The 23,353-nt window shown below is 36.7% G+C and overlaps 1 protein-coding gene across 1 annotated transcript in view; it reads left to right on the top strand.

Annotated features, from left to right (window-relative positions):
* Positions 1-23,353, top strand: part of GDPD4 (glycerophosphodiester phosphodiesterase domain containing 4) — a 145,318-nt gene that overhangs the window by 43,378 nt on the left and 78,587 nt on the right. Inside the window, exons 6-10 of the mRNA XM_045071368.1 lie at positions 4,510-4,608; positions 4,679-4,772; positions 5,572-5,649; positions 6,424-6,569; positions 6,979-7,061. Of these exons, the coding sequence (XP_044927303.1) occupies positions 4,510-4,608; positions 4,679-4,772; positions 5,572-5,649; positions 6,424-6,569; positions 6,979-7,061 (500 nt within the window). The remainder of the gene's footprint in view (positions 1-4,509; positions 4,609-4,678; positions 4,773-5,571; positions 5,650-6,423; positions 6,570-6,978; positions 7,062-23,353) is intronic.

Raw genomic sequence — 23,353 nt, 5'->3', positions numbered from 1 at the left:
TGCAATTGCCGGGTCATAGGGTACCTCTATTTTTAATTTTTTGAGGAACCTCCAAACTATTTTCCGAAGTGGCTACACCAATTTGTGTTCCCCACCAACAGTGTAAGAGGGATCCCCTTTCTCCACAACTTTTCCAACATTTGTTTTTTCTTACATTGTTGATTTTTGCCATTCTAACTGGTGAAAGATGGTATCTCAATGTGGTTTTGATTTGAATTTCCGTGACGACTAATGATGTTGAAATAATGTTTTCATGTGTCTGCTAGCCATTTGTAAGTCTTCTTTGGAGAAGTGTCTGCTCATGTTTTCTGCCCATTTTTTGACTTATCTGTTTTTTGGGTGTTAAGTTTGAGATCTTTATGGACCTTCAATGTTAGCCCTTTGTCTGTAGTGTCATTTGCAAATTTCTTCTCCCATTCTGTGGATTTCCTCTTTATTTTGTTGATTGTTTCCTTTGTGGTGCAGAAGCTTTTTATCTTGATCAAGTCCCAAAAGTTTATTTTTGCTTTTGTTTCCCTTGCTTTTGGAGACGTGTCTTAAAAGAAGTTGCTGTGGCCGATGTCGAAAAGGTTACTGCCTATGTTCTTCTCTAAGATTTTGAAGGATTTCCTTCTCACATTAAAGTCTTTCATCCAATTAGAGTTTATCTTTGTGTATGATATAAGAGAATGGTCCCAGTTTCATTCTTCTGTATATAGTTGTTCAGTTTTCCCAGTTATGAATGAAAGGGGGAGATCACGACTAACACCAAGGAAATAGAAACAATCATCAGAAATTATTATCAACAGCTATATGCCAATAAGTTAAGCAACCTAGAAGAAATGGATGCATTCCTAGAAACCTGGAAACTTCCAAGACAAACAGGAAGAAATTAACAACCTGAGTAGACCAGTAACTGGTAAGGAGATTGAAGCAGTGATCAAAAACCTCCCAAAAAACAGAGGTCTGGACCTGATGAATTCCCTAGGGATTTCTACCAAACAGTCAAAGAAGAAATAATACCAGTTCTTCTGAAGCTGTTTCAGAAAATAGAAACAGAAGGAAATCTTCCAGACTCTTTCTCTGAGACCAACATTACCTTGACCCGCAAACCAGGCAAAGACCCCATCAAAATAGAGAATTTCAGATCAAGATCCCTGATGAAGATGGATGCCAAAATTCTCAACAAGATCCTAGCTAATAGGATCCAACAGCACATTAAAAGGATTATTCATCACCACCAGGTGGGATATATCCCTGGGATGCAAGGGTGGTTCAACATTTGCAAATCAATGAATGTAATAGAACTCATAAATAAGAGAAGAGAAGAACCACATGGTCTTCTCGATTGATACAGCAAAAGCATCCATTTTGCAAAAGGATGCAAAAGCATCCTTTCCTGATTAAAACTCTTCAAAGTATAGGGATAGAGGGAACATTCCTCAACTTCATAAAATCCATCTGTGAAAAACCCACAGCGAGTTTTGAGATCATTGAGATCAGGAACATGACAAGAATGCCCACTCTTGCCACTATTGTTCAGTATAGTACTAGAAGTCCTAGAAATGGCAATCAGAGTATTCAAATTGGCAAAGAAGTCAATCTCTCTTCACAGATGATATGATACTCTATGTGGAAAACCCAAAAGTCTCCATCCCCAAATTACTAGAACTCGTGCAACAATTCAGTAATGTGGCAGGATATAAAATCAATGCACAGAAATCAGTTGCTTTCTTATATGTGAACAATGAAACTATAGAAAGAGAAATTAGAAAATTGATTCCATTTGCAATAGCACCAAAAACCACAAGATACCTTGGAATAAACCTAACCAAAGAGGTAAAGGATCTAAGAACTACAAAACACTCATGAAAAAAATTGAAGACACAAAAATTGGAAAAACATCCATGCTCATGGATCAGAAGAATAAACACTGTTAAAACATCTATGCTATTCAGCTCAATCTATACTTTACAAGTCATCCCAATCCCAATGGTACTTTTGAAAATGCTATAACAATCATAAAATTTTGTATTTAACCAGAAAAGACCCTAAATTGCCAATGAAATGTTGAAAAGGAAAAAACTGGGGGCATCATGTTATGATTTCAAGCTATATTACAAAGCTGTGATCACCAAGACAGCATGGTACTAGCAAAATAAAAACAGATACATAGACCTGTGGAACAGAATAGAGAGCCGAGATATGGACTCAACTCTGTGGTCAACTAATCTTTGACAAAGCGGGAAAAATACCCAATGGAAGGAAGACAGTCTCTGAAAAAGAGTTTTCTTTTAAAATACTGCTGTTCATTGATAATATACCTGGTCACCCAAGAATTCACATGGAGATGTACAGCAAAATGAATATTGTTTTTATGACTGTTAATACAACATCCATTTTGCAGTCCATGGATCAAGGGATGATTTTGACTACCAACTATTACTATTATTTAAGAAATACATTTTGTAAGGCTAATAACTGCCACAGATAGTGATTCCTCTGATGGACCTGGGCAAAGTAAATTGAAAACCTTCTTGAAGGATTCACTTTCAGGATATCGTGAAGAACATCTGTGATTCATGGGAAGAGGTCAAAATATCAGCATGAACAGGAGTTTGGAAGAAGTGGATTCCAACCCTCATGGATGACTCTCTGAGTGTTTCAAGACACTTGAGGGAGTAACTGCAGACATGGTGGAAATTGCAAGAGAACTAGGATTAGAAGTGAAGCTTGAGGATGTGACAGAATTGCTGTAGTCTTATGGTAAAACTTGAATGGATGAGCAGTTACTTCTCATGGATGAGCAAAGAAAGTGGTTTCTTGATATGGATTCCACTGCTGAAGATGCTGTGAAGATGGATGAAATGACACAAAAGGATTTAGAATATTACATAAACTTAGTTGGTAAAGCAGTAGCAGGGGTTGAGAAGATTGGCTCCAGTTTTGAAAGAAGTTTTACTGTGAGTGAAATACTATCAAACAGCATCACATGCTACAGAGAATTCATTCATGAAAGGAAGAGTCAATCAGTGCAGCAGACTTCCTTGTAGTCTTATTTTAAGAAATTTCCATAGCCATCCCAGCCTTCAGCAACCACCACCCTGATGAGATCATTGAGATCTATTGAGTATCTATCAACACTAAGGCAAGACTTTTCACTGGCAAAAACATTATAATTCATTAAAAGCTCAGATGAGGGTTAAAATTTTCAGCAATGAAATATTTTTGAACTAAGGTATATACATTGTTTTTAAAGATGTAATACAATTATATACTTAATTGACTACAGTATGGTATAACCATAATTTTTATATGCACTGGGAAAGCAAAAAATTCATCGACTTGCTTTATTGTAATAATGCCTTTATTGTGGTGATCTGGAACTGAACCTACAGTTATGTCTGAGGTGTGCCTGTACTTTTTCTTTTTCATAATGTCCTTGTTGAGTTGGGGCATGAATGTTTTGTTGGCTATGTAAAACAAGTCAGAATATGTTCCCTCTTTTTATATTCTCTGGAAGAGTTTGTTAAGGATTGGAAATATTTATTCCTTAAATGTTTGGTAAATTAGCCATTGAGGTATTTTATGATAAATTTTGATTATGGATTCAATTACTTTAATAGATAGATAATGGAAAAGAGGTAACTAAACACTCTTTAGTACTGTTCTCACAGTACATATGTAGAAAAATTATACATTTAAAGGAGAAAAACTTGGGTACCTGGGTGGTTCAGTGGGTTAAGCCTCTGCCTTCAGCTCAGGTCATAGTCTCAGGGTCCTGGGATCCAGGCGCACATCGGGCTCCCTGCTCAGCAGGGGGCTTGCTTCCTCCCCACCTCTGCCTGCTTCTCTGCCTATTTGTGATCTTTCTCTCTCTGTCAAATAAATAAATAAATAAATAAATAAATAAATAAAATAAATCTTTAAAAAAATAAAGGAGAAAACTTAGTTGTGTTTTCTTGGTCTCAATGTTTTTTTCTTTGTGAAGTATATAGTGTTCTGGCAGGCAGATTTCTGTTCCCCTTTGTTCAACAAATATTTATTGGATGCCTATTGTGTGCCAAACATTTTGCAAGGCAGTAAGGATATAATCATAAACATTGTCCTTGATATCATGAATGTTATAGTCTGTTGCAGAAAACATAGAAAAGGCAATTATAGAATACTGTTTACTTGTGAATATATTGAGCCATATAGAAAAGTAGTGAATATTTGTAATAGCCATTGTTGAAGTAGGGTGAGAGGTGCTAAGCAATGCTTAGGGCCCAGCTGAGGCTAGAGATGGTAAATTACTAAAGCCAACAGACCACATAGCTGAGTAATTTTTTCCCTGGCCATGCTGTCCAGCGAAGACTTACACACAGAGGTGGTTAAGTGATTGGAACCATTCCATGTTGAAGATTTGCCAGGCAGAGTAAAAGGATGAGGAAATGAAGTCCCGTTGTTGGGACACACATGTAATTCCCCAAAACAGTTCTGATTCAGTCCTAGTGCCTAGATGTCAGGAGATTCTTTCTGTTTCCCCAGGTCCTGGTTCTGCTAGTGATTGTGACAATCTCATTTTTTTTGTGGATTTTATTCACATACTGGAGGGACAGGTGGCTGACTACTGGGTTGTCACTGCAGGTAAGCATCATCCTATAGGTCTAGCGCTGTCTGTCTAAATGTGTCAGCCTAACTTTTGGCTTTCTCCCAGATCTTTGCTCCCTATGTGCACCTGAGTGGCATAACTATGATGGTTATCCTTTCCTGGCCTGTGGGCTTCTACTTAATCCATTTGGAAGAAGAAGGTATGTCATGTGGTAGAACCTTACCTGTTTATTTCATCTCTAACTTTAGCTTGTATACTTCACTTAGCAAAATGCAAATTTAGTAGATAGCCACCACTATACCACTTCAAAATTCATTTAGCTTGTTATTCTTACATGCTCTTTGCGGTCGAACTCACAACCATATGTGGCCTGTCGCAGCAGTTTCCTAGCCAAACAGGTGTCCTTCTGAAAAGGGATTCTTCTAGAAAAATAAGAATTTTATCTTTGTTGTTACAGATTTTCTGGGAATGGTGGGGCGAGAATAGAGATATATTTTAATTTTATTTGACTGAAGTGATTGCACAAGTTACAGTTTCTTTAGTTTGTATCAAATATTGCTAGTATCAACTAACAAACTTATGATGGGTCCAGATATCCCTCGTTCCATCCTAGTAATTCAAAGCAGTCTCCTGTGACTCCCTGACTCATAGCAGAAACAGAAAATGTCTGCTACTGCCACTGATCTCTCCATTCCTAATATGGAAACAAAAGAATCAGAGCTGTATACCAAATTGTTCTGAGAATAAAGTTATCTTGCAGCACCTTCACTAAAAAAGTAGGGTCTTGCTTTCTTTACCGTCTCTCTTTTTACTCTTGATTAAATAAGGAGTATTTGCTTTCTGAATTGTGCAAGGATGCAGGCAAAAGAAAGACTGGATTGATACTTTTGCCATTGTGTGCTTGTACATGTGTGTATGAGGTGAATTTTAGGCAATATTTCTGGGGCAGGATCTTAAAGGGGATAATAATGAACTCTTTTTCATTTCCTAAATTTTAGCTAGAATCAGAAGATACAAGATGGCAAATTATGACAGAGAAAAAACCAGGAGATGTAATACACTCACAAAGTTGAGAGGTTAGAGCTGGAGATCTAGATTTGCAAGTGATTGGAGCATAAGTGGTAACTTAAAAATATGCAAATGGGTAAAATTCTCAGAGGTCTAAAATAGTGTTGGGGGAATGACCAGTGATAACAGATACTGCGATAGGCTGTTGGGTGGGTGTGTGAGAAAGAGAGAAAGAGACGAGCAAATACCTAATATTTATCGATGACCTATTATGACTCATCACTGTTGATATATCAATTCTCTGAGGTAGGTTTTAGTAGAAAGATAGCTCCTTTTTTCAGAATGAAGAAAATGAAGACTCAGAGAGGTTAAGCAACATGTCCTTAGTCACACGACTAGAAAGTGGTAGACTATGGCTTTGAACTAAGATTTTTGTCAACTAGTGCTCCTTCCACTATTTTGCAATTTCTTAAATACAGGCATTTTAGGGTTATCTTTACAGGCTTTCTCAGAACCTACAAAACTACTTTTCCTCCTGCGAAAATATTCCTTAACATTTTCTCTTCATCCTACTTCCTTCACAGTTCATTCCCTTTTAAATTTATAGTTCCAGTGATTTTTTTCTTAATAGTAATGCTTGTATTTGGATAACCCTATACTTTAAAAATCACTGAAAATAAGTGAGGACGTGACAGAAATAGTAAATGAGCTAGTCCATAGAATCAATGAAACTGATAGACTGGGTATTAACTGACAGCTGCTGGGATAGTTAGTTGCTTGAGATGGTTTTCCATTCCACTTCTGCTTTGTTCTCACTTCTCTCTCTCCCAACTTTTTTTTAGCTCTACAGGTGGCTATTGGATTGCCTTTTTTCCTTATCCTTTTATGTCTCTATGTTATTCCATTGGGGATTCATTCTCCCTGCATTCAGGAGGAGGGTAAATTGGGACCCAAGCCAGACTTCTTTGGACATAGAGGTGCACCCATGGTAGGTCTGAGCATGGCTGAGTAGGCATATACATGGGGTGTGTGGATGAGAGAATGGGACCTCAGAACCATGGCAACCCCTGGAAAGGAAAAGGGTTTGGCTGGAAATGACAAGAATGAAGAGTTAATTGTAAAGGTTGGATTTGAACCCAAGTCACCTAACTTATCTTTCTGTACTGTGCCCAGTCACATTACCTCAGATGAGCAGAGTCCCAGAATCAGTTTGGGTAGAGGAGAATATAGGCAGGCTCTTCAAAAAATAGCTCCTCCCCTCCCCCCGCAAAGAGCCAAGGGATCCAAACTCATCTTCCTAAAGCCCTTTGTTACTGGGCTCCCTCCCAGCCATTAAAGGGATGGTGGCAGGGAGAGAGACTCTGAGGAATAGCAGTTGATGTTTTTTTCTTCCACAGTTGGGGCCTGAGAATACCATGATGTCCTTTGAGAAAGCTGTTGAACAAGGGGCCTGGGGGCTGGAGAGTGATGTACAATTAAGGTAGGAAAGCAGGGGCTGAAATGGGGAAGAGATAAGACCAATGCCATGGAAGATGACCAGTATGACCCAACTTGTAGAGAGGACAAGCCCCGGGAAGTTTCTCCTGTATTTGTATGGCACATATGCACAGAGCACACACAGAGACCACTTCTTTACAAACCACACTTCTGTACCCCTACATTCTCAAACATAGTCTCATAAATAATATACACACTATATAGTTTCCATACATAATTCAAATTTGTGCTCATTGCAAACCATGCTGACATTTTAACCCCATGCACTACCCTAGCAATCTACTTTAAATTCCCTGGGCACCTACTATATTCTAGGCCTTTTTGTGGGTGCTAGAGAGAGGCAAAAAAGATGTAGCCCTGCTTAATAGATGTTCCTAGCCAGTGAAGGAGAAACAGCATGTTTATAAAGAGAGTATAAAACGATTTGTGGTGAGTTCCTTCCAGAGAAGAATAAGTCAAATGCAGTAGAACATCAGGACCCTGGGATCATGTGGAGGATCATCAGTGGAGGAAAAGACCACTGCCCATTGTGTGAAAAAGATCGGTGTCCTCAGAATTGTGTTTATGTTGTCTTGAGGAAAAAATATTATTTTACCAATCAAAGGTGAATAAAGAAGGTATTCTATGGAGAGGCAACAGTCTGCAAGCTAACCTGTATGGAATCCTTAAGTGATATGCTTTGGGGGTAGGAGAAGGCTATGTGAATAAGAGGTATGGCTGTAGGACCCACTGAGGCTGGATCATAGAGATCCCTAAATGTGTAATGGGCTGCTTTGGTAGACTGTAGAGGACATATTACCTCATTGTTTTAGAAAGACTCATCAGGACATGTATGAGAGAGAATTGTCAGGGAGATAGGTGATTGGCTGTGGCACTGTCCAAGGGAAAACAAAAGAAGACTTGAATCAGGGCAGTGGTGAGGACAAAATGACATGCTTTGCTGTAGAATCTTTGTACCAGAGCAGCTGGACGTGGAAAGGTTTCATCTGTAGTATGGGTATATTAGAGAATGTGGTTTGTACAGACTGCCTTTATAGCCCTTCTAAGGGAGAAACAAAAGAGAAATGAACCTTCTATTTCAAAGATGAGGAAATATGTTTTGAACCTAGATTTAAATAAGGACAATATATTACTGAAGTCCTAAGGCTGGAATGAGCATAATAAATCCAGAATTAGAGCTAGATTTCCTGACCCCTGAGTGGAGTTCTTGATGGTATCCAACAGTAACAACTGTTTCATGCAGAATGTTTGACTTAGAATTGAAAATGGATAGTTTATTAGAGCTCCTGGGTCATTTATTGAAATGTCTCATGGTCATGACATAATGTGGTAAAGGTGCTCAGTTGGTGAGGTCCTGGTGTAACGTCTTTCTCTCTCTTGTGTTACTTCTGTGACTTCAACTTTAAAGTAGGTGATCCTTCCAACCCCTCAGTCTCTTTGCTCATTGTTCCTGCACCATTCACATTCATGGTCATACCCTATGCTTTATCATTACCAAAAATTGCATATCAGCCAGAGTCCAGTCAGGACATGAATACCACACCAGTAACTTGAACAGGAAAAATGCAGTATCAAGAATTACTAAGTATGGGGTGCCTGGGTGGCTCAGTGGGTTAAAGCCTCTGCCTTTGGCTCAGATCATGTCCAGGGTCCTGGGATTGAGCCCTGCCATCGGGCTCTCTGCTCAGCAGGGAGCCTACTTCCCCCTCTCTCCTCTGCCTGCCTCTCTGCCTACTATTGATCTCTGTCTGTCAAATAAATAAAATCTTTTTTTAAAAAGTTTAAAGAAGAATTACTAAGTATAAGTATTAAAATGTGGTTAACTACCAAAAGAGGTAAGAGAATCCTGGGAAATATAAAAATTTCAAGTACAGCTACTGGAACTTCTGTTCCAGATGAAATGGAGTAAGCACATTCCACCTTATTTTTTCCAAGAATTACAAAATACAAAAACAACAACAAATGGATAAAAATCACATACTTAAAAGTGCACGAGAATATGAGATGTAGGGGCGCCTGGGTGGCTTAGTCATTAAGCGTCTGCCTTCGGCTCAGGTCATGATCTCAGGGTCCCAGGAGTAAGCCCCACATGGGGCTCCCTGCTCAGTGGGGAACCTGCTCCTTCTCCCACTCCACTTGCCTGTGTTCTCTCTCTCGCTGTGTCTCTCTCTCTCAAATAAATAAAAAGATCTTAAATAAACAAAAAACAAAAAACAAATAAGAGAGATACCTGGCTTTCCTAACACACAGACACAGAGAGCTAGGCAAAATGAGGAGACAGAGGAATATGTCACAAATGAAAGAACAGGACAAAATCACAGGAAGAGAACTAAAATGTAAGTAATATGCCTGAGAGACAATTTAAGGTAATGATCAAAAAGATACTCACTGGACTTCAAAAAAGAGTGGAAGGCATCAGTGAGACCCTTAAGACAGAGATAGAAAAAGAACCATTTAGAATTGAAGAACACAATGAATAAAAATACACTTGATGAAATAAGTAGCAGGCTGAAAGAAGCAGAGGAACAATTTAATGAACTGGAAGACAGAGGAATGGAAAGCAATCAAACAGCAAATGAGGAAAGAAGAATTATGAAAATGAGAATAGGCTTAGGGAGCTTAGTGACCCCATCAAGCATAATAATATTCACATTATAGGGTTCCCTAAAGAAGAAGAGAGAGAAAACGGGGCAAAAATTTATTTGAAGAATTAGGAGCTAAAAACTTCCCTAAACTGGGGAAGGAAATAGGAGGCAGAGAGATTCCCTCAACAGAATGAACCAAAGTAGGTTCACACCAAGACATATAGTAATCAAAATGGCATAAAGTAATGATAAAAAAAATAGCAAAAACAGCAAGAGAAAACACAGTTACATACAAGAGAAACCCTGTAAGTCTATCAAAAACTTTGTAGGCCAAAAGGGAGTGGCATGATTCCATGCCATATTCCATGTGCCAAAATGGAATAATGAACAGCCAAGAATACTCTTTCCAGCAAGGCTGTCATTAAGAATAGAAGGAGAGATCATTTCTTAGACAAAAACTAAAGGGGGTCATGACCACTAAATCAGCCCTACAAGAAATATTAATGGGGACCCTTGAATGGAAAGGAAAGACCATAAGTGAGAATATGAAAAGTAGGAAACACAAGAACAGTAAAAATAAGTATTTCTGTAAAAAACCAGTCAAGGCATTCATAAAAGGATGTAAAATATGACACCATATACTTAAAATGGGAAAAAAAAAAGAGTAAAAAGTGTTTGAACTTAAGTGACAGTCAACTTAGTGTAGATTGCTATGTGCAAAAGATGTTATATGCTACCCTAATGGTAACCATAAATTAAAAACCACTAACAGATACGCAAAGAATAAAGAGAAAGGATTCCAAGTGTATAACTAAGAAAACCAGCAAATCATGCAAAAGAGAAAGAGAAAAAAGGATCAGAGAAAAACTACAAACCAACCAGTAACAAAAAGTCAAACATATCTATCAATAATTACTTTGAGTGTAAATGGACTAAATGCTCCAATCAAAAGACATAGAGTAAACAGAGTGGATTAAAAAAAAAAAAAAGCCCATCTATATGCTCCCTACACAGGACCCATTTCATATCTAAAGAAACCTGAAAATTGAAAGTGAAGGGCTGGAGAAACATTATGAAAATGGATGTCCAAAGAAAGCTAGAGTAGCAATACTTAATATTGGGCAAAATAAACTTTTTTTATGTTTTAAAATTTTTAAAATTTATTTAAATGCTAGCATAGTTAACATACAGTGTCATATTAATTTTAGGTGTACAGTATAGTGATCAGAATTTCAAGGGGTTCTTAGGTGGCTTGCTCAGTTAAGCGACTGCCTTTGGCTCAGGTCATGATCCTGGGGTCCTGGGATCCAGCCCCACAAGGGGCTCCCTGCTTAGCAGGGAGCCTGCCTCTCCCTCTGCAGCTCCCCCTGCTTATTCATGCTCTTGCTCTCTGTCTCTCATTCTCTGCCAAATAAAAAAATCCTAAAAAAAAAAAAAGTTCTGTACATTACTCAGTGTTCATGATGTTAAGTAAACTCTTATTCCCCTTTACCTATTTTACCCTTCTCCCTGAGCACCCTCCTCTAGTAACCTTCTGTTTGTTCTCTATTGTTAAAAGTCTGATTCTTGGTTTCTCTCTTTTTTTTTCCTTTGTTCATTTGTTTCTTTTTTAAAATTATTATTTTTTTTAATTTGAATTTTAAGTAGTTAACATACAGTTCAATATTGGTTTCTGGAGTAGTACTCAGTGATTCATCACTTATATACAACACGCAGTGCTCATCATAAGTGCCCTCCTCAATACCCATCATCCCTCTAGCCCATCGCCCACCCTCAGTTTGTTCTCTGTCATTAAGAGTCTCTTATGGTTTGTTACATGTATTGGGCAAAATAAACTTTAAAACAAAAAGTGTAACTAGAGACAAAGAAGGACACTATATAATAATAAAGGGGACAAACTAACAGCATAATATAACAATTATAGGTATTTATGTACCCAACATGGGATCACCCAGATATGTAAAACAGTTAATAACAAACACAAACTAATTGATAGTAATACAATAATAGTAGGGGACTTTAACACCCCCACTTACATCGACTAATAGGTCATCCAAACAAAAAAATCAAAAGGAAACAATGGCTTTGAATGACAGACTGGACTAGATTTCACAGATATATTCAAAATAGTCCATAATAAAACAGCAGAATATACATTCATTTCAAGTGCACATGGAACATTTTCCAGTATAGATCACATATTAGGCCAAAAAAAAAAAAAAAACAACCCAAGCCCCAACAATTTCAAAGAGATCTAAGTCATACCATGTTTCTTTTCTGATTGCAATGCTGTGAAACTAGAAATCAGCCACAAGAAAAACGCTGAAAAGAACACAAATCCATGGAGGTTAAATAACATGTTAGTAAACAATGAATGGGTCAACCAAGAAATCAAAGAGGAAGTAAAAAAAATACATCAAAACAAATGAAAACAAAAACACAATGGTCAAAAAACTTTGGGATGCAGCAAAAGTGTTTCTAAGAAAGAAGTTTATAGCAATACAGGCTTACCTCAAGAAGCAAGAAAAATCTCCAATAAACAATCTAACCTTACGCCCAAAGGAGTTAGAAGAACAACAAACAAAACCCCAAACCAGCAGAGTGAAGGAAATAATAAAGATTGGAGCAGAAATAAATGATTTTTCAGAAACTGAAAAACAAAAACAAAAACCCAAAACAATAAAACAGATAAATGAAACCAGGAGCAGTTTTTTTTTTTTTTTTTTTTTTTTTTTTTTTTTGAAGTGTGTAAACCTGGTGATTCACAGACCTGTACCCCTGGGGATAAAAATATATGTTTATAAAAAATAAAAAATTATATTAAAATAAATAAATAAATAAATAAATTTTAAAAAAATAAAGATCAACAAAATTGATGTACCTCTAGCTAGACTCATAGGAAGAGAGAGAGGGAAGGAAGGAAGAAGAAAGGTGAAGGGGAAAAGACTTAAACAAAATCACCAATGGAAGAGGAGAAATGATAAACCACAGAAACAAAAACAGTTGTAAGTGAATATTATGAAAAACTATGTGCCAACAAATAAGTTCACCCAAAAGAAATTGGTAAGTTCCTAGAAACATATATTCTACCAAAAGTGAAACAGGAAGAAATAGAACAGTTAAGCAGACTGATTACTAAAGAGATTGAATCTATAATCAAAAACTCCTCAAAAAACTCAAAGTCCAGGACCAAATGGCTTTGCAGGTAAATTCTACAAAACATTTTAAGAAGACTTAATACCTATTCTTCTCAAACTATTAAAAAAAAAATAGAAAAAAAAAAACCCCTTCTAAATTCATTTTTTGAGGACAGTATCATCCTGATAACAAAACCAGATAAAAACACCAAAAATAAACCACTTGTAGACACACTACAGGCCATCTCTGATCAACATAGATGTAAAAATCCTCAATAAAATGCCAGAAAACTCAACATCAAAAAACAAATAATCCAATTAAAAATGGGCAGAGGACATGAACAGATATTTCTCCAAAGAAGACATCCAGATGGCCAACAGACACATTAAAAGATGCTCAACATCACTCATCATCAGGAAAATGCAAATCAAAACTGCAGTGTCATCTCATACCTATTAGAATGGCTAAAACAACAACAACAACAACAACAAAAAAAAAAACCACAAGAAACAACAGGTGTTGGAGAGGATATGAAGAAAAAGAAACACTTGTGCCCCGTTAGTAGGAATGCAGAGGGGTACAGCCACTGCAGAAAACAGTACGGAGGTTCCTAAAAAAGTTAAAAATAGAATTACCCTATGATCCAGTAATTACACTACTGAGTATTTGCCCCCAAGATAAAAAATGCACTAATTCAAAGGGATATGTACACCCCTGTATTTATAGCAGCATTATTTACAATAGCCAACTTAGGGAAGCAGCCCAGAGTATCCATTGACATAGATGAGTGGATAAAGATGATGTGGTATAAGTATGCAATGAAATATTATTCAGCCTTAAAAAAATAATGAATCTTGCCATTTACAATGGTAGGGATGAAGCTGGAGAGTGTAATGCTATGTGAAGTAAGTCAGTCAGAGAAAGACAAACACCATATGATCTCCTCATATGTTGAATTTAGGTGGGGGGGGAAGCAAATGAGCAAATGGGAAAAAACACAAACCAAGAAACAGATTCTTAGCTATAGAGAACTGACCGAGGTTACCAGCGGGGAGGTGGGTGGAGGGATGGGTGGAAGAGGTAATGGAGATTAAGGAGCACATTTTGTATACTTGAAACTAATATTACACCGTATGTTAACTGTATTGGAATTAAAAAAAAAACACACACACACACAACTCTCCTCTTTTCTCCCTTCTCTCAGCCCCTGGTAACCATCATTCCATTTTCTGTTTCTATGATTTTGACTACTGTAGATACCACATATGAATGGATCATCCAGTATTTGTCTTTTTTGTGACTGTCTTATTTCACTTAGCATAATGTCCTCAAATTTCATCATACTAAGGCATGTGACAGGATTGCCTTCCCCTTTTCAGGCTGAATAATATTCCATTGTGTGTATATAACACGTTTTATTTATCTATTCATTTGCCAATGGACATTTGGGTTGCTTCCACATCTTGTTATTTTGAATAATGCTGCTGTGAACATGAGTCTACAAGTATATTTTCTAGACCTTTCTTTAAATTCCTTTGGGCATATACTCAGAAGTGGAATTGCTGAAACATGGTAATTCTGTGTTTAATTATCTGAGGAACTGCTGTGCTGGATAAAGGGATTTTTAAAACCTGTATATAAAATCCTGGGCAGACCTTTGTGTAATCTATGCTTGAAGCCTTACAGAAACAACACAGCTGAATATTTGATAACTGAATGTTGGTCTGGAATACCATCCGGATTTTAGATTTACTTCTGGGTAGCACATAATGGGATAGGCCAGAAAAGCATTGCAAAGCTTTTGAAAACTAAACTGACTTTGGAGCCATGGCTGCAAACATGGGCCAGGACATGTATGCCTAGAAACAATGACTGCTAAAATAAATTTATTTGACAGAGATCACAAGTAAGCAGAGAGGCATAAAATAAATTTAAATAGCAGTGAGGCTTTCATCAAAAATCCCAAGGATATAGTCCAAAGTTTTCATCATACTTACAAAAATCTAAGCCTAAAAGGTAATTAATAGATGTTACCACCAAGAGAAACAGATGTTGGAATCATCAAGAATTTTAACACAGCTGCCTTAATATATCTCAAACAAACTGCGGACACTCATTAAGCAAACGAGAAAGGAGAATGTATTAGCAAAGAAAAAGAAGGAATAAAGAAGAACCACATGGAAATAAAATTTCTTTAATGAAAAGAAGATGATTTAAAAAGTCAATTTGTGGGGCATCTGGGTGGCTCAGTCGATTAAGTGTCTCCTTCGGTTCAGGTCATGATCCCAGTATTCTAGGATCCAGCCCCTACTTTGGGCTCCCTGCTCAGCAGGGAGCCTGCTTCTCCCTCTGTTACCCCCACTGCTGCTCCTCTCTCTGTCTCTCTCAAGTGAATAAATTTAAAAAAATCATAAGAAAAAAAAGTCAACTTATTTATATAAAGTCATCATTGTGTTATACATCTTAAATAAATACAATGACATGTCAGTTAGTCTCAGTAAAATGAGAAGAGTCAACCTCTGAGCATTTGAATTACTCCCTCATTTAAAAAACACTTTTAATTTGGCTTCTAGGGTATCATACGGTCCTGATTTTCTTCCTTTCTGGACTGGTTTCCTAAATGGTTTTCTTTGCCCATTCCTGCCATCTCTTCTTACTCTCAAAACTGTGGAATTTTTGAGATTTGTGATAAAATATTTATAAAGGAAGTCTCATCCCTATTTCCTAAATGAACTTGTTTTGACAGTGTTCACCCCATTTTGTAAAATTATAAACATGTTTTAATTATATATCCAAACATGTTTATATGAAACTTTTATTTCAATATGATATTTTTAAGATGCATTTGAAAAAGAGGTGTGTCTATATGTCAAAAGCAAGGAGTATAAACTAGTATTTAGCATCTAAGAGAGAAAGTGTATAGGAGGACCTATTAAGAATCTATGCAAAGACTTTTGGCTGTTCAGGTTTATGGCATAAAGGCCCAGTTAGACACCCTCACTAAACCTGGAGCAAATCCTCTTATTTTACTGAGTCGTTGTGTTTCCTGAAGCAGTGTTGACCTCATGTGAGCCAAAAGAAGAAATGACTCACTGGAAGTCAAAGGAAGCTGAGGCACAGAAAGATCAAAGTAAGCTTCTGTGGGATTTACTGCCCCATTCCTGCTAGTTAAGTCAATTCTTAACTTTTTAGGGGAAATATGTGTAAATGTACTTAGCAGGTGTGTGTGTGTCTGTGTTTGTGTGCACACATACATGTGTGTGAGTGTGTGTGAGAGTTCAGTAATTTCTTGCAGTATTGCCTACTCTTTAGCATTCACGATGAACAAAATGTCAAATATTTTAGTACAGATGTGCCATGCCAAACCATAATAGATCCCGAGGCAAAAGGTAAAGTCAGTAATTTTATCTGTATTTGAAATTTAATTATTTTCTTTGTCATGGATTTTTCCTTAATTTATATTTTTTAAAGATTTATTTATTTGAGAGTGTGTGTGCGCAAGAATGAGCAGAGGGAGGAGCAAAAGTGGGGAGAGAGAGAACATCCAGCAGACTCCTGGCTGAGTGCCGAGCTGGAGCCTGAAATCATGACCTGAGCTGAAATCAGGAGTTGGTTGCTCAACTGACTGACTCACCTTGGTGTACGTTTATTAATTTAGATTTTTAAAAATATTACATTGGGAAAAGTATGTGCTATGGGGAGTGCTGTGAAATGTGTAAGCCTGATGATTTCACAGACCCATGCCCCTGGGGCAAATAATACATTATATGCTAATAAAAAAATAAATTTAAAAAATTTTAAAAAATACTGCATTAAAACAGTATCTTGGTTACTGATTGTTTGGCACCTTCGTTCCATCTTACACCTGATGTGAGCATACTACTATTTGCTATATTTTTCTCATTTCTTGTCTCACTTTAGATTAATGGGGTACTTTTTAGGACTTTATCTACTTTTTAGGACTTTATCTCCCCTATTGGCTTATTAGCTATGCTTTTTTTTTAGTGGATGTACTGAGTTACAATATGATATTTAACTTATCACTTCTTCATTAAATATATATATATATATATAGCGTGTGTAAAATACAAATCTTTTAACAATATACTTCCATCTCACCTCTCCTGTTGTTTGACCTGTTACTGTCATGAATTCCACAATACATTAATTTTTGCTTTAAATGGTCAATAATCCTTTTTAAAGATTAAAAATGAGAAAATTTTAAATATTTACTCATGTAGTTGTCTTTTCTGGTACTCTTCATTCTTTTGTGTAGTCCAAGTTTCCAGTTGATACTTAGTTTTAGCCTAAGAGTATCTTTTAATTTTTCTTAGAGTGCAGGTCTGTTGGAAAAAGAATACTATCTTTTGTTTCTATGGAAACATTCTCATTTTCCTTTTATTTTTTTAAATATAAATTTATTTTGTGCCTTCAGGTGATGTTTGTGTGCTAGAAACATTTTACTTTAATTGAAATCAAAATAAGTATTTAGTTTATTAAACTCAGAACCCTTGTTCTTAAGCTTTTGAATTTAGTTTATAAACCTTATTCCCACTCCTGGGTGGAATATATCTGACATTCTTCTAGGAAGCTTCCAACTATCTTAATGGTAATGCCTTGCTAGAGGGAAAACCAAGCTTAACTTGACAACAACAAGGCCCAGGGTATCCTGTGAGTCTTCTTTAACATCTGGAAATCCTTTTGAAACCTCTCTTTTCCTTACCTCCCCCAGCTCACAAGTATCTAATCAGCCACCTCTCACAGCCCTGGGGCAGCAGCTCTTTCTGCCCATGGGTCCTATAAAATGGTGGTTAATAAAACCACCATTTTGCACCAAAACAAAACAAAAACTTATTCCATTTATAAGTCTAACTTTTTTATTAGTTTTTTAAATTTAATAACAGTATTGTTAACATACAGTGTTATATTAGTTTCAGATGTACAGTATCGTGATTCAGCCATTCCATACATTACTCAGTGCTCATCATGTTAAGTGTACTCTTAATCCCCATCACCCATCCCCCCCATCCATCTCCCCTCTGGTAACCATCTGTTTCTTCTCTATAGTTAGGGTTTTGTTTCTTGGTTTGTCTCTCTTTTTTCCTTTGCTCATTTGGTTGTGTGTGGGTTTTTTTTTTTTTTTTTTTTTTTTTGTTTGTTTGTTTTTTAAAGATTTTATTTATTTATTTGACAGAGAGAGAGAGTCACAAAGGCAGAAGCAGGCAGAGAGAGAGGAAAAAGCAGGCTCCCTGCTGAGCAGAGAGCCTGATGCGGGGCTTGATCCCAGGACCCTGAGATCATGACCCGAGCCGAAGGCAGAGCCCCAACCCACTGAGCCACCCAGGCGCCCCTCATTTGTTTTATTTCTTAAGTTGCACTATGAGTGGAATCAAATAGTATTTGTCTTTCTCTGACTTATTTTACTTAGTGTAATACTCTCTAGCTCCATCCATGTTGTTGCAAATGGCAAGATTTCATTCTTTTTTGTGATTGAATAATATTCTATTGTATATCTATACCATATCTTCTTTATCTGTTTATCTATCAGTGGACACTTGAGCTTCTTCCTTGATTTGGCTATTATAAATAATGCTGCTATAAACATAAGGTGCATGTATCCCTTTGATCTAGTGTTTTTGTATTTGGGGGGTCAATACCTGGTAGTGTGATTACTGGGTCATAGGGTACTTCTATTTTTAACTTTATGAGGAACCTCCATACTGTTTTCTGCAGTGGCTGCACCCCTCTGCATTCCCACTAACAGTGCACAAGTGTTTCTTTTTCTTCACATCCTTTCCAACACCTGTTGTTTGTGTTCTTTATTTTAGCCATTCTGACAGGTGTGAGGTGATATCTCATTGTAGTTTTGATATGCATGTTCCTGATGATGAGTGATGTTGAACATGTTTTCGTGTGTCTCTTAGCCATCTCCATTTCATGGAGAAATCTATTTATGTCTTCTGCTTATTTTTAATTGGATTACTTATTTTGAGGGTGTTGAGTTATGTAAGTTATGAAAGTTTTTAAAAAATATATTTTGGGTACTAACCCTTTATCAGATACATCATTTGCAATTATTTTCTCCCATTCCATTGGTTGCCTTTTAGTTTTGTTGAGTGTCTCCTTCACTGTGCCAAAGCTTTTTATTTTGGTGTAGACTGTAGTTTATTTTTGCTTTTGTTTTCCTTGCCTCAGGAAAGATATCTAGAAAAATGTTGGTATGGCCAATGTCAGAGAAATTCTTGCCTGTGCTGTCTTCTAGGATTTTTATGGTTTCACGTCTCACATTTAGGTCTTTAATCCATTTCAAATGCATTTTTACGTATGGTGTAAGAAAGCGGTCCAGTTTCATTCTTTTGATTATAGCTGACCAGTTTTCCCAACAACACTATTTGTTGAAGAGACTGTTTTTTTCCCAGCAGATATTTCCTGTTTTATCGAAGACTAATTTGATGTAGGAAGGATGTTAAGGTTCAAAACCAATGACCAAGAAAGAATTCTCGAGATGTCTTTAGTGCAAAAAAATGATTTTATTGGGGCACCTGGGTGGCTCAGTGGGTTGGGCCGCTGCCTTCGGCTCAGGTCATGATCTCAGGGTCCTGGGATCGAGTCCCGTATCGGGCTCTCTGCTCAGCGGGGAGCCTGCTTCCCTCTCTCTCTCTCTCTGCCTGCCTCTCCATCTACTGTGGTTTCTCTCTGTCAAATAAATAAATAAAATCTTTAAAAAAAATGATTTTATTAAAGCACGGTGACAGGACCCATGGGCAGAAAGAGCTGCACTGGGGTTGTGAGGAGTGACTCATTATATACTTTCAAGTTGGAGGGGGCTTAGGGATAGTGTAAATCTCTAAGGAATTTTGGAAGCAAGGTTTCCAGAACCTTGAGGGGGGCTAGGTATTTTTGGAAGAAGTTCATTTATTACCATCTGATAAAAACTTAGTCATGAGACCCTTCAGATATTTATCAATGGGCCATATGCTTGGGGGATGATTGCCAACACGTATCTTGGGGGTTTAGAGATAAAAGAAATTTCTAAAGGAATTTTTATATGTTAAAGTCTACTTACAGGATTCTAGGGGGTTGGGGGAAGGGTTAGGCTAGGATTGCCTTTTGCGGTTAGCAAGGTATTAACATCAAGGCAGTTGAGTCCCTAGAGGAATGTCTCTCTGCCTGTTTCAAGGACTCATCAATGAGCTGTAAGTAGTAAGGAAATTTAATAAAATTTTTCTTATGCCTTTGTTTCTTACATCAAATTGACCATATAATTGTGGGTTTATTTCTGGGTTTTCTATTCTTTTCTGCTGATCTATGTGTCTATTTTTGTGCCAGTCACATACTGTTTGATTACTGCAGCTTTGTAATATAACTTGAAGTCTGGGATTGTGGTATGTCCAGTTTTGTTTTTCTTTTTCAAGATTGCTTATTTGGGGTCTTTTGTGGTTGCATATAAATTTTAGGATCACTTGTTCTAGTTCTATGAAAAACGAAGTATTTTTATAAGGGTTCATTAAATGTGTAGATTGCTTTGGGTAAGAAATCTTCTTCTAATCCACGAGCATGGAAATCTTTCAATTTCTGTCATCTTCCATTTCTTTCATCAATATTTTATCAGAGTATGTGTCTTTCTCATCCTGGTTAAGTTTATTCGTAGGTATTTTATTCTTTTTGGTGCAGTTATAAATGGGATTGTTTTCTTAACTTCCCTTTGCTGCTTCATTATTAGTATATAGAGATGCAGGAGATTTCTGTACATTGATTTTATATCCTGCAACTATAACTCTAATTTTTTTGTATTTATTTTTTTATTAGGGATGTGAGGGAGGGCTTAATGAGGCTCTTTGCCCAGCACAGACCCAATACAAGTCTCAGTCTTATGACCCAGTATCATGATCTGATCAAGTCAGATGATTAACTGACTGAGCCACCCAGGCACCCCTATAAGGCTAATGTCTTAACCATTTTTTTTTTTTTTGCTTAAACACTAGAAATTTTTTTTAAAAAGATTTTTATTTATTTATTTGACAGAGAGAGATCACAAGTAGGCAGAGAGGCAGGCAGAGAGAGAGAGAGAGGGAAGCAGGCTCCCTGCTGAGCAGAGAGCCCGACATGGGACTCGATCCCAGGACCCTGAGATCATGACCTGAGCTGAAGGCAGCGGCTTAACCCACTGAGCCACCCAGGTGCCCAAACACTAGAAATTTATTTTCTCATGATTCTGGAATCTAGAAGCCCAATATCAAGGTATCAGTGGGGTTGGTTTCTTCTGAAGCCTCTCTTCTGAGCTTACAGATGGCTAGTCTTCTCCCTCAGTGTGTGTCTGTTGCCCAGATTTCCTCCTCTTTTTATTATGTTAAGTTTACCAACCAGTACATCATTAGTTTTTGATGTAGTGTTGAATGATTTATTAGTTGTGTATAATACCCAGTGTTCTTGACAACACATGCTCTCTTTAATCATCATTTTTGAGGGCCTTTGAGTAATAATCAATCCCATTTAATTTAGATGTTTTAAATTGCTTTTATGCATTTAATATATTGTTTTGGTACTGCAGTTGTCTGAAATATTTTAAGAATACTTTAAAAATTCTTATAAATGTAATATATTAAATATACAGCTATGGAGACATTAAATGCTCTTATATCTTTCAAATCTATAAATGTAATGAGATGTGAACTTATAATCACAAATAATAATCACAAATCTAGATCAGCTACTCAGTTTCATATTTTAAATTGAAATTACAAAGGTAACCTAGGAGAAATACTCTTAAACACATAAATTTACTTAAAATGCCAAATACTCAGTATGATTGTTTTAAACATACATATATTTAATTATTTATTTGTCCACTCTGAAATGTGCTTACTCACCAAGAAAACAAGCATTTCATCTGGGTTGCTTTCCCAAGTAAATATTATGTGGTGGCCTTTTTTGGTATAAATTTTTAAAAATTGTTGTAAAATATAAGAGTAAAAAATGTATCATCTAACTATTTTTTAAATGTATAATTAAGTGGTATTGTATATATTTATAATGCTGTGCAAACTTCAGCCATCCATCCTCATAGTCTGAAACTCTATACCCATTAAATAATAACTCCCTATTCTGTCCTCCTTCAAGCTCCTGGCAACCCCATTCTACTTTCTTACATTATAATTGTGACTACTCTAAGTACTTCATATAAGTGTAATCTTACAGTATTTATAGTTTTGTGATTGGCTTATATTATTTAGTATTAAGCTCTCATGGTTCACTCATGTTTAGTGTTTTGTACAATTTTCATCCTAAAAAGAATTAATAATAATCCATTATATGTATACACCATATTTGTTTATCTGTTTATCAGTTGATGGACACTTGTGTTACTCCCACATTTTAACTATAGCAAATAATTCTTTTATGATCATGGATATATAAATATCTCCTTAAGTCCCTGCTTTTATAACCAAAGAGGTAAAGGATCTGTACTTGAGGAACTACAGAATGCTCATGAAAGAAATTGAAGAAGACATAAAAAAGATGGAAGACCATTCCATGCTCTTGGATCGGAAGAATAAACATTGTTAAAATGTCTATACTGCCTGGAGCAATCTATACTTTTAATGCCATTCCAATCAAAATTCCCCCGGTATTCTTCAAAGAGCTGGAGCAAATAATCCTAAAATTTGTATGGAATCAGAAGAGACCCCGAATCGCTAAGGAAATGTTGAAAAACAAAAACAAAACTGGGGGCATCACATACCTGATTTCAAGTTTTACTTCACAGCTGTAATCACCAAGACAGCATGTTACTGGCATAAAAACAGACACATAGACCAGTGGAACAGAGTAGAGAGCCCAGATATGGACCCTCAACTCTATGGTCAAATAATCTTCGGCAAAATGGGAAAAAATATACAGTGGAAAAAAGACAGTCTCTTCAATAAATGGTGCTGGGAAAACTGGACAGCTATATGTAGAAGAATGAAACTCGATCATTCTCTTACACCGTACACAAAGATAAACTCAAAATGGATAAAAGACCTCAACGTGAGACAGGAATCCATCAGAATCCTAGAGGAGAACCTAGGCAGTAACCTTTTTGATATCAGCCACAGCAACTTCTTTCAAGATATGTCTCCAAAGACAAAGGAAACAAAAGCGAAAATGAACTTTTGGGACTTCATCAAGATCAAAAGCTTCTGCACAGCCAAGGAAACAGTCAAGAAAACAAAGAGGCAACCCATGGAATGGGAGAAGATATTTGCAAATGACAGTACAGACAAAAGGTTGATATACAGGATCTATAATGAACTCCTCAAACTCAAGACACACAAAACAGACAATCATATCAAAAAAATGGGCAGAAGATATGAACAGACACTTCTCCAATGAAGACATACAAATGGCTATCAGACACATGAAAAAATGTTCATCATCACTAGCCATCAGGGAGATTCAAATTAAAACCACATTAAGATACCACCTGACACCAGTTAGAATGGCCAAAATTAGCAAGACAGGAAACAACGTGTGTTGGAGAGCATGTAGAGAAAGGGGAACCCTCTTCCAC

This window comes from Mustela putorius, unplaced genomic scaffold (genome assembly GCF_011764305.1).
Source record: "Mustela putorius furo isolate JIRA1106 unplaced genomic scaffold, ASM1176430v1.1 tig00003987_pilon_pilon_pilon, whole genome shotgun sequence".
Classification (NCBI taxonomy): Eukaryota; Metazoa; Chordata; class Mammalia; order Carnivora; family Mustelidae; genus Mustela; species Mustela putorius.
Note: the sequence above shows the minus strand (reverse complement) of the source record. Positions and strands in the feature narration are given on the sequence as shown.